The 11204-nt window shown below is 58.3% G+C and overlaps 1 protein-coding gene across 1 annotated transcript in view; it reads left to right on the top strand.

Moving 5' to 3' along the window:
• Positions 1-10263, top strand: part of LOC142879806 (metabotropic glutamate receptor 7-like) — a 10660-nt gene extending 397 nt beyond the window's left edge. The window contains exons 2-13 of the mRNA XM_076013287.1: positions 77-577; positions 1881-2091; positions 2322-2457; positions 2764-2918; positions 2996-3130; positions 5772-5972; positions 6442-6581; positions 6711-7661; positions 8007-8240; positions 9045-9067; positions 9162-9200; positions 10191-10263. Of these exons, the coding sequence (XP_075869402.1) occupies positions 107-577; positions 1881-2091; positions 2322-2457; positions 2764-2918; positions 2996-3130; positions 5772-5972; positions 6442-6581; positions 6711-7661; positions 8007-8240; positions 9045-9067; positions 9162-9200; positions 10191-10263 (2769 nt within the window). The 5' untranslated portion in view covers positions 77-106. The remainder of the gene's footprint in view (positions 1-76; positions 578-1880; positions 2092-2321; positions 2458-2763; positions 2919-2995; positions 3131-5771; positions 5973-6441; positions 6582-6710; positions 7662-8006; positions 8241-9044; positions 9068-9161; positions 9201-10190) is intronic.
• Positions 10264-11204: the final 941 nt, after the last annotated feature.

Here is an 11204-nt window from a genome sequence, read left to right as displayed (position 1 = left end):
GAGGTGGAGGAGCAGCAGCAGGAGGAGGAGGATAAGAAGAAAGGAGGAGGAGAAGGAGGTGGAGGAGGAGAAGGAGGTGGAGGAGCAGCAGCTCCGCAGCGCCACCATGCGGGGAAGCCCCGCCCCCCTCCTCCTACTCCTCCTCGCCGCCGCGGCACACGAGACTCCCGCGCCGCCACACTCCATCCGGCTGGAGGGTGACGTCACGCTGGGGGGGCTCTTCCCCGTGCACGCGCGCGGCCCCGCGGGCGCGCCGTGCGGCGAGCTGAGGCGCGCGAGCGGCGTGCAGCGGCTCGAGGCCATGATGTTCGCCCTCGACGTCATCAACGGCGACCGCGCGCTGCTGCCCAACATCACGCTGGGCGCGCGCGTCCTGGACACCTGCTCGCGGGACACGCGCGCGCTCGAGCAGTCGCTCGCCTTCGTGCGGTCGCCCGCGCACTGGGATGCGTCGGACGCGCGCTGCGCGGACGGCGCGCCGCCGCTGGTGGAAGCGTGGGAAAGAGTGACGGGAGTGGTGGGCGCGTCCACGAGCTCCGAGTCCGTCCTCGTGGCCACCATCCTGAGACTGTTCCAGGTGGGGAGACCAACACACACACACACACACACACACACACCATAATGCAATAATCTCTGGCTCCGCCTTTTCTTTGCCAGCGTATTAAAGTGATTTATTTTGTGTTACATTCCTGCAGTTCCACATCAATTATAGATCACCAGTGTGTGTGTGTGTGTGTGTGTGTGTGTGTGTGTGTTCTGCTCTATGTTGTCACTACAAGTCACACTGACTCGGTGACTTTCTATCCAGCGACTCACTGACTCACGCAGCCTCTGTTAGGCTCATTCAGCTCAGTGAGTCCTCTGAGGACTCGCTGGTTTGGTCCGTCAGGAATGTTGGTCCGGATCTGATCTGGATCTCCCTCCAGGCCACCAGGGGGCCTCGGTGTGAGCGTCAAGTGTGGGATTTTGATTGTTGTTGTTGTTGTTGTTGTTGTTGTTGTTCCTCAACAATCGCAGAGAGAAACAGCGCCCCCCTCCTACACAACGAACAACTGCAGGCTTAGCCTCACTGAAGCTAACGCTAACTGCACACTAACATCAGCAGCTTTAGCTCTGGACGGCTGCACTTAGCATGCTAGCATGTTAGTCGGCAGAAGGCCCTCCAATCAGCGCTAACTTCCTGCCGCCACGTAGTGTGTGTGCTACCATGTGGCAGCTGGTGTTAGCTCATTAGCATGCTAACAGCCCTCCTCCTGCTCACACTTCATGTGATTAGCGTAGCGTGTGCGCAGTGGCAGCTCTCCACCTGCGGGGGCTCTGCCCCCCCCCCCGGTGATCACCATCTGCGGGGGGCGGAGCCTCGTTAACCTCGTTAATACCTCAGACGGCAGCTCGTTAGCCTCGTTAGTGCTGCGCTGCGGGAACATCTGGAGTCGCTGATGGTGAGCAGGGGGCTGGGCCAGGGGGCGGAGCCTGCAGGGATTTCACACACACAACTGAACCTTCCAGCTCCTGGTCACATGACCTCAGTGGTCACATGACCTGAGTGGTCACATGTGCATGTGTGTGGCGTCCAGGCCAGATGCTTTGTTGTGACAGAGGCCCTGGTCACATGACCCCGAAAGGTCACCAGTGGTTTATTCTGTTAGCTAAGACGCTTGCTTGGCGCCACACACACACCCTGTTAGCTGGTTGGGTTAGCATTAGTTAGCATTAGTTAGCACGAGTTCATATTGTTGTTCGTCTCAGTCTTTCATCTTTCTGACTTGTTAATCTTCAGGTTCTTGGCTCCACCCCCTCTCATTTTGACTGAGATGTTCGTGAGGGACTTCCTGTTCCTGTTCCTGCCCACTCTGACCCTGTGACTCCGCCCCCTGCAGATCCCTCAGGTGAGCTACGGCTCCACGGCGGCAGAGCTGAGCGACGAGCGGCGCTACGACTTCTTCTCCCGGGTGGTCGCTGCGGACACTTCCCAGGCCGAGGCCATGGTGGCGCTGCTGCAGGCGCTGCAGTGGCGCTACGTCTCCACCGTGGCCTCGCAGGGCCACAGAGGCCCCGCCCACGCCTTCCTGCAGCGCTCCAGGGAGGCCGGTGAGTCCCGCACTGCACCCTGGGAGCTGGAGTCTGAGATTCCAGTGTGTTCCCAGTCTGTCGGTAAGCTAAGCTAACGGTGTTAGCTTGTTGAATTAGGCCCCGCCGCTCCATGCTAACGTCTCCTCACCGCTTGCTAGCTCGTTGGCTAACAAAGCCACAATAGCCTCATTGGCGCTGCGTGCCTCCCAGAGTTATTGACGCCCCCCCCCCCCGTCCCCCGTCTGCAGGCGGGATCTGCATCGCCCAATCGCTGAAGGTCCCTGCCGACCCTGGCCCCGCCCACTTCGACAAGATCATCCGCCTCCTGCTGGACACTCGGCAGGCTCGCACCGTCGTCCTCTTCGCCTCCCAGCAAGACATCAGGTGGGCGGAGCCTCGTAATAGGGGCGGAGCCAAGAGTGGCTGGCTGACAGCTGACAAACCATTTCCTGTTTGTTTGCATGAATTTGATCTTTTATTGGAACAAATTTTGTAAACATTTTAGCACGTTAGCACGCTAACCGTGCAGACGGCAGTACCGCTCTCTGCCTCTAGAGGCCTCTGGAGGTCCTGCAGTCTACATCAGAGTCCTCCTGGGGGCGCTGCAGGAGGCCTCCAGCACACACACACACACACACACACACACACACACACACACACACTCCTGGTGATACCACTATCTGCCTGCAGGGGGCTCCTCAGCGCCAGCCAGCGGGCCCAGCAGGGGGGTCACTTCCTGTGGGTGGGCTCCAACAGCTGGGGGGCCCACAGCGCCCCCCTCCTGCAGCTGGAGGACGCTGCGTTGGGCGCCATCACCGTGCTGCCCAGGAGGGCCGCCGTCAGCGGTGAGTCACCTGACCAGTCACATGACCAGTCACCTGACCAGTCACATGACCAGCCTCCTGTCTTGCTGTGTCTGCAGCCTTCGACTGGTACTTCACCTCGCGGACCCTGGAGAACAACCGCAGGAACGTGTGGTTCGCAGAGTTCTGGGAGGAGACCTTCAACTGCAGCCTGACCGCCTCCAGCAGGGGGCAGCACAGCAGGAAGTGCACCGGTCAGTGGGGCCTGCAGGGGGCACTGGAGCTGTCAGTGTATGGGAAAGACAACAGGCACTAGGGGGCGACGTTCTCCAGTCAGAGCAGAGTCATGATAGAAGAGGAGCTGTTGACCTTTGACCCTTCGCACACAGCAACGACACCAACAGCAGCCAGGTGACGGAGAGCAGCTAGCTAGCTAGCTAGCTAATGTCATTGCTGTGTCCAGGCATAGCTCGTTAGCTAGCATGGGAGCTAATACCTCTGGTCAACCACTGACCACCACTAACATTAGTGGGACAAGCTAACATTAGTGGGACAAGCTAACATTAGCGGGACAAGCTAACAGGATGCTACTCCAGCTAGCTCTGTTTCCTGATGGGAAGAGACTCTGAGGAAACAGGAAGTGATGCGTGTCCAGTCCGCATGCAGCCTGGATGGCAGTGCATCCTGGGTAATCTGCGCTGCTGGACCCTTTGAAGCCCCGCCTCTCGCAGGTCACATGACACCCAGTCAGGAAGCGGACACATCTGGACATGAACCCACCACGTGATCCTGCACCTGATTGGTCAAAGAAAAGTCAATCTCGACAGAAGGCCGGCCCCCCCAACTCAGCGTCCCACTTCCTGTCCAGACGGAGGTCACAAAGAGTCAACCAACCGGCTTTGACTTCATTTAATGGGAACCACCTTCATGCTAATGTCATGCTAGCAGCATGCTAATATCAAGCTAACAGCATGCTAATTTGCGAACGGCGGCTAATTCTAATGCTGGAGGAGGTCTGGATCAGGACCAGCAGGCCCCTCAGGACCAGCAGGCCCCTCAGAACTAGGAGGTCCTCCAGGACCAGCTGGCCCCTCAGAACCAGCTGGCCCCTCAGAACCAGCTCCTCCTCTTCTTCTTGCTCTCCAGTTTCTCCATCCTGGTCCTCAGCTCCAGGAACTTCTCCTCCCACCTGCGGTCCCGCTGGTCCAGGAGCTCCTTCAGGCCCTGGTGCTGGACCTGGAGCTGCTGGCAGACCTTCATCAGGGCTGCCCTCAGGTCATCAGCCATGCCCTCAGGCTCCACCCTCGTCTCTGAGGCCACGCCCCCAGACTCCGCCCTCTTCTCTGAGGCCACGCCCCTGGACTCCCCCCACGTCTCTGAGGCCACGCCCTCAGACTCCGCCCTCTTGACTGAGGCCACACCCACATGCTCCGCCCATCTATCTGAGGTCACACTCCCAGACCACGCCCTCTTCTCAGGGGCCACGGCCCTAGACTCCGCCCTCTTCTCCTCCCCCGACCCAGCCACCGTCCTCTGCTCGTGGGCGGGTCTCTCCCGTCTCCGCCTCCTGCGCTCCTTCTTCTCCTGGAGCTCCACTCGAGGCTCCTCCCCCCTGAGGACCCAAGGAGCTTCCCGCTCCGGGGCCTGGACCTCCTTCCTGGTGCCGGGGTCCTGGAGGGGGTCCTGGTCTGCTGCGGTTTGCGGGCCGGGCCGACCCGGGGAGACCCGGTTCTCCTGGTTCTCCTGGTTCTCCTGGTTCTTGAGCTGCTGACGGAGCTCCTGGTTCTCCTGGTTCTCCCGGTTCTCCTGGTTCTTGAGCTGCTGACGGAGCTCCTGGTTCTTCCTCTCGGCGGTGAGGGAGACCTTGAACTGCCTCCTGAGCTGGACCTTCAGGTCCTTGTTGAGTTTCTTCTGGGCCTGGAAGGCGGCCAGCAGCAGCCGGACCTCGGCCTCGGACCTCCCCAGCCGGGCCTTCAGGCCGGAGATCTCCTCGCTCAGCTCCCGGTCGCAGGTCTCCTTGGACCTCCGGCCCTGCAGCAGGTCCAGCACCGCCACCAGGGTCTCCAGGTGGTTCTTGAGCTGGGCCCGCTCCTGGCCCGAGCACCACAGCAGCTTCACCTTGGTGGCCTGGAGCTGCTGGGTCGCCAGCTCCTCCCAGTCGTGGACGAAGGTCTGGACCCGGGAGTCCAGGTCGGGGAGGTTCTTCCTCCTCATGCTGCTCACGGTTCTCCCGCCACCTTAGAGAACCTCCAAGCAGAACCAGGTTCTGGAAGTTCTTCTCCAGCAGCCGGTGCCCCCCAAGAACCTTCTGGACCTTTAGCTAAAGATCAAAGACCAGAGTTCCTTTCATGGTTCCTCTGATGGTTCTCCAAGGAGCGCCCCCTGAAGGCGGAGCCTCTTCTCCTGAACTCTGACCAGTGGAACCTGCTGGAGATCCTCCATGAGCTCCAGGAAGCAGGTGCTCTGCTGGGCTTCGGACTTGGAACTACTGGAAGGACCTCCTACAAGAACCTTCAGGGAGGACTTCCTGGAGGAGGCGGGAGCTGAAGCAGTGATCCTGTCAGCCAATGAGAGTCTGGATTAGCATGAGGCTAGCCTACCATGGCTAATGCCACTGAGCGATGTAGCGCCCCCACCGGAGCAGCCGCCACAGGAAGGTTAGCATTGAAGCTAATGGCTAGCAGCGGCTCGCTAATATTAATATCATCACTTCCTGGTGTCAGAGGTCAAATCAGTCCTACTTCCTGTTGGACCATGTGTGTGTGTGTGTGTGTGTGTGTTCCTCAGTTCCTCTGTGGGTGTGTGGGCTAGTGTTAGCTTGCTGCGGCTAGCTGCGGAGCTCCTTGCTTCCTCTTGCTGTGTGAGTCGTCCAATCAGGTTGTTGCGTGTGCTCAGGTCAGGAGCGGATTGGCGTGGACTCGAGCTACCAGCAGGAGGCGACGGTGCACCTGGTCATGGACGCCGTGTTGACCTTTGCCCACGCCCTCCACAACATGCAGCGCGACCTTTGCCCCCTCAACGATGGCCTCTGCCCTGACATGGAGCTAGCGGGCGGCAGGAAGCTGCTGCGCTACATCCGCAACGTTAGCTTCAACGGTGAGCTCTGCCCCCTTCCGCTTGATTGATCCGATGAATGCTAACTATGCTAATAATGCTTCTCGTGCCACTAACGCCACCAATGCTACCAGTGCTACAGTTGCTAAAAATGCTAATTAATTAATTAATAATATTTTTTGGTTACATTCATTCAATAACCCTACCTAGCGCCACCAATACTTCAAATGCTAATAATGCTACTAGCTAGTCTCCCTCTTAATGTGATGACAGCCAATCCTGGTTTCAAGACGTGTTTGTGAATAATCCATAATAAATAACGATGACGGGCATTTGACTCCTAGAGGTGGCGCTAGCGGCGGCGTGGACGTGCTAGCGGTGGCGTGGACGCGCTAGCGGCGGCGCCCATTGAGAGCAGTGTGGGTGTGGCTGAGGCTCATGGGAGTTGTAGTTCTCTCTCCGTCCACCGGGGCTGACTCTGCTCCTCTCTGATTGGCTGCTGTGTGGACAGGAAGTGGCGGGACCTGGGTGAGCTTCAACAGGAAGGGCGACGCCCCCGGACGCTACGACCTCCTCCAGTACCAGTGCAACAACCAGAGTGGGCGGGGCTACCGTCGGATTGGCCAGTGGGCCGAGAGCCTGCAGCTCAACGTGAGTCTATCACATTACTCCCCCCCTCCTCGAGTCAGTGGGGAGAGGGGAGGAGCCTCGGGACACGCTGCCCCCGCAGGCCAGTGGGCGGTACTGCGGCTCACTGTGTCCCTCTGGTGCCTCCCGCAGGCAGAGGAGTTGTGGTGGCCTGGCGGTGGTGGGCGGGGCCAGGCCACGCCCCTGTCAGTGTGCAGCCTGCCCTGCGGTGCCGGCCAGCGGAAGGTTCTGGTGCACGGCGCCCCCTGCTGCTGGCGCTGCGAGGCCTGCGGGGGCGTGGCCTACCTGGCCGACGCCTTCACCTGCCGCCGCTGCGCCCGCCACACTCACCCCGCCCCCGACCGCCGCTCCTGCCAGCCAATCCCAGTGGAGCGGCCCGACTGGACCTCCCCCTGGGCGCTGGGCCCCGCCCTGCTGGCCGCTGCCGGCACCGCGGCCAGCGGGCTGACGCTGGCCGGCCTGCTGCGGAAGGCCCGGGGGGGCGGGGCCGACCCGGCGGTGGGCGGAGACGACCCGGCGGTGGGCGGCGCCCTGGGATACCTGCTGCTGGGCGGAGTCCTCCTGTCTTTCGTCACCGCCTTCCCCCTGCTGGCCACGCCCACCCCCGCGGTCTGCGGCCTGCGGCGCCTCCTGCTGGGCCTGGGCCCGGCCGTAAGCCACGCCTCCCTGCTGGCCGAGACCCTCCGCCTGCGCCGGGGTCAGAGGTCGGCGGGGTCGGAGGTCGGCCTGCTGGGCGCGGCCGGGGCGCTGATCTCGGCACAGCTGCTGGGCGCCCTCCTGTGGCTGGCGGTGGAGCCGCCCGCCGCCCTGGTGGACTACGAGGAGCGGGCGACCTTTGACCCCCGGCTGGCCCGCGGCCTGCTCAGGTGCGACGGCGGCGACCTGCGGCCGATGATGTCGCTGGCGCCGGGCCTCCTGCTGGTGGTGGCCGGCGCCGTGCTGGCCGTGGGAACACGCCCCCTCCCGGACCCCAGCCCCGCCCCCCCCCAGGCCAAGGTCATTGGGGTCGCCACGTTCACCAGCTGCGTCGTCTGGACCGCCTTCGTCCCCGCCTTCTTCTCCACCGCCAGCTCCAAGGACAAGGTGAGGCCGGGGGGCGGGGCCGGGGGCGGGGCTGAGGCTGCGTTGTGTTGAGAGAGGGTGAAGGTGTGATGTCACACGCAGCCGTCACTCAGAGATTCGTCAGGAGTCAAAAGGACTCGCAAATCTGTCGCCGGCCGAACGAGTCTCGACTCAGCAGAGTGTGTGTGTGTGTGTGTGTGTTAGTGTGTGTGTGTGTGTGTGTGTGTTATTGTTTCTGTGTGTGTTAGTATGTGTGTGTGTATGTGTGTGTGTGTGTGTTAGTGTGAGAGGGGTCAAAGGTCAAAGCAGCACGAGTGTGACGTGTCCCCGTGTGTCTGGCCCCGCCCCCTGCCCCGCCCCCTGCAGCTCCACCTGCAGACGGCCTCGCTGACGGTGTGGCTGAGCCTCAGTGGCTGGCTGCTGCTCTGGCTGCTCTTCCTGCCCAGCAGGTGGCGCTGCTGCAGGCCGCTGTCCCGCCTCGGCCAGCAGGGCGGCGCCGCTGCCGATGGGCCGGCCAGGACCCAGCAGAGCCAGCAACACAGTGAGTGGCAGCCTGACAGCCAATCACAGCGCTGCGCTCCCCCAGAGGAGCTGACAGCCGTAGTTTGGTCTAGTTTAGTTGATAGTTGATAACGATGAGTGAAATATAGTGGTAGTTTAGTGGTCTCGTAGTTTCCAGTGTATCGTTAGGGTTAAATCATAGTGGTAGTTTAGTAGTTTACTATCTTAGCGGTGAGTAGATTTTAGTTGTACTCATCGTTAGTGGGTTGTAGTTTAGTGGTTAGTGGGTTGTACCCGTAGTTTAGTAGTTGGCAGTTTAGTGGTTAGTGGGTTGTAGTTTAGTGGTTAGTGGGTTGTAGTGGTTAGTGGGTTGTACCCGTAGTTTAGTAGTTGGCAGTTTAGTGGTTAGTGGATTGTAGTGGTTAGTGGTTAGTGGGTTGTAGCCGTAGTTTAGTAGTTGGCAGTTTAGTGGTTAGTGGGTTGTAGTTTAGTGGTTAGTGGGTTGTACCCGTAGTTTAGTAGTTGACAGTTTAGTGGTTAGTGGGTTGTAGTGGTTAGTGGTTAGTGGGTTGTAGCCGTAGTTTAGTAGTTGGCAGTTTAGTGGTTAGTGGGTTGTAGTTTAGTGGTTAGTGGGTTGTACCCGTAGTTTAGTAGTTGACAGTTTAGTGGTTAGTGGGTTGTAGTGGTTAGTGGTTAGTGGGTTGTAGCCGTAGTTTAGTAGTTGGCAGTTTAGTGGTTAGTGGGTTGTAGTTTAGTGGTTAGTGGATTGTAGTTTAGTGGTTAGTAGTTGGTAGTTTAGTGGTTGAGTTCTTGGTCCGTGTGGAATTGAAACGATCAGATGATGAATTCTTCTTTCTCAGCGTGACGTGCTAACTCACACCTTGTGTTTGTCTCCCCCTGCAGGCTGATGTCAGTATTGACTGCAGGTGAGGAAGCTTCCGTCTCCTTCCTGTCATGTGATGTGAATTCTAAACTGTGGGGGCGCTGACGCTGCACTTCTGTCCTCCTGCCTCCCTTCAGGTCCGGCAGCCAATCGGAAGACGAGCTGGCGACGCGACGGTGCCGTCCCCCAGGAAGGTGGAACCTTCTTTCTGGTGGGCGGGACTTGTGTGCTTCCAGCCTATCAGACTGCCACATGCTGCAGCAAGGCATCGTGGGAGCGGGAGGTGATCCAGTGATAGCCAGTGATGGTGATGGAGGTGATGAAGGGGGCGGGGCGCGTTCTCTTCAGCTGATGTCACTCGGAGCCACGCCCCCTGTTGTCTGTGACTCCGCCCCCTTGTGTCCGTCCTGTTAGTTGTTGTTTTGGCTTTTTTCTTCTCCATGATGTCGAAGCTTTTGTTTTTTCTTTATTGTCGCCATATTTGGCACTGGCACTGGCACTGGCTGCTTTGTGATTGGCCTAAACTCTTGTGGCCACGCCCACAAGGTGAAGTCAAGGTGAATCAGTAGCAGCCTGCCCTTGTGTTCAAAAAAAAAACAAAGCGTTGATTGTGGTTAAATCTCACTGGGAAACAGCAACTGCATGTTTGCTAACAGCTAGCCGCTAGTCACCATCACTGGAACATTGATGTAAACAGGGATTTTCTGAGCACAAACAACATATTTCAGCCTCAACATTCACCATGAAAGCTAGCCGCTAGCGTAGCGCTAGCATTCTGCTAACACTGCTGTTAACCCACAGTTAACTCCACCGCTAGCACTGAAGCTAACTCAGAATTACCACCACAAGAAACCCACTGCTAACTCACCGCTAACACAATCAGACACCGATGCTAACATCGATGCTAACACCCCAGACTTCCGGTTGAAATCTTTTTCCATTGTTCCTTTATTGACGTTGCTGTGAAGAATGGAGGGCGAAGTTTGGTCATGTGACCAGTGGTAATGTGGTCATGTGACCAGTGAGACTTCCTGTGTGGTTTCCCCGCTGCCGTCGACGACCGTCACCAACCACGAGATTGAAAAACAGTCTTGAACGTTTGCTGTTGCCATCATGATGTGTTTGACCCTTGACCCCGTGACCCCGTGACCTCCACTGTCTTGTAGCTGTGTGACCATGACGACGACCTGCGGCTGTGGCAGCGCCACCCTGCTGGTGATGGTTGGCAACGATGCATGACGATGTTTCCGTGTTCGAGCTGAAGAAGCGCTCAGCGGCGCCCCCTGCTGCCAGAAGAGGAATCTATATTTGGAAAAGAAGCATGTTTGTTTTCTACGCTTTGTACGGTGTGTGTGTGTGTGTGTTGCTGTCGCCCTGCCGCTGCTGCTGTGTGTTGTTGCTGTCGTTGACATTGATTGGCTGATGCAGCTTCGCCGTGATGTCGTTGAAAACAGGAAATAAAAAAAGCTTTGGTTATTTTTCTAAACATTTCCCTCCCGAGAAGAAACCGCTGACTCGACTCTCATTCCCTGCACCAAGCACCGCCACCACAGAGGAGAGGTGAAAGGACACTGCACAAGTTCTTCTTCTGTGGTGCCCTGGCAGCACAGGAAGCTGAGCAGCAAGGTCACAGAAACGCCCTTCACTGAACTTCCTGTCCTCACTGATGCACCAAAATACCAGTGGAGGCGGAGCTTTAATCACATTTCACACTGACATCACTGAACTGCATCACACACACACACACACACACACTGTTCTCTGCAGCTCCAAACACCACAATTAGCCTCGTTAGCTTCAGACTTGCAGCAGCTGCGGTCAGCGTGCAAACGAGCCAGCCAGGGGTGGTTGCAGTACCACGTGGTGCCTCTAGAGGGCAGCACGTGGGGCTTCTGTGGAGCTTCTGCAGACAGGAAGTTGTTGTTGCAGACAGGAAGTCGTCTTACATTCCATGAGCCAATCAACAGGATAATCAAACAATAGCAACACAATTCATCATCAACTTCAGTGTCAGAGGTGTGTGTGTGTGCGCATGCGTGCGCAGTTTGACTGACAAGCACTGAGGCCTTCATGTCTGAGTGAAGCTCAATGCTGCCATCTGTTGACAGAACTGAGGAATGCAGCCAGATGATGACGAGGAAGAGGAGGCGGAGTCGTAGAATACTGCAGCTTCAGGACCG

This window comes from Nelusetta ayraudi, unplaced genomic scaffold (genome assembly GCF_046127955.1).
Source record: "Nelusetta ayraudi isolate G7.1 ecotype Tasmania unplaced genomic scaffold, CSIRO-AGI_Nayr_v1 ptg000146l, whole genome shotgun sequence".
NCBI classification, from domain to species: domain Eukaryota; kingdom Metazoa; phylum Chordata; class Actinopteri; order Tetraodontiformes; family Monacanthidae; genus Nelusetta; species Nelusetta ayraudi.
Note: the sequence above shows the minus strand (reverse complement) of the source record. Positions and strands in the feature narration are given on the sequence as shown.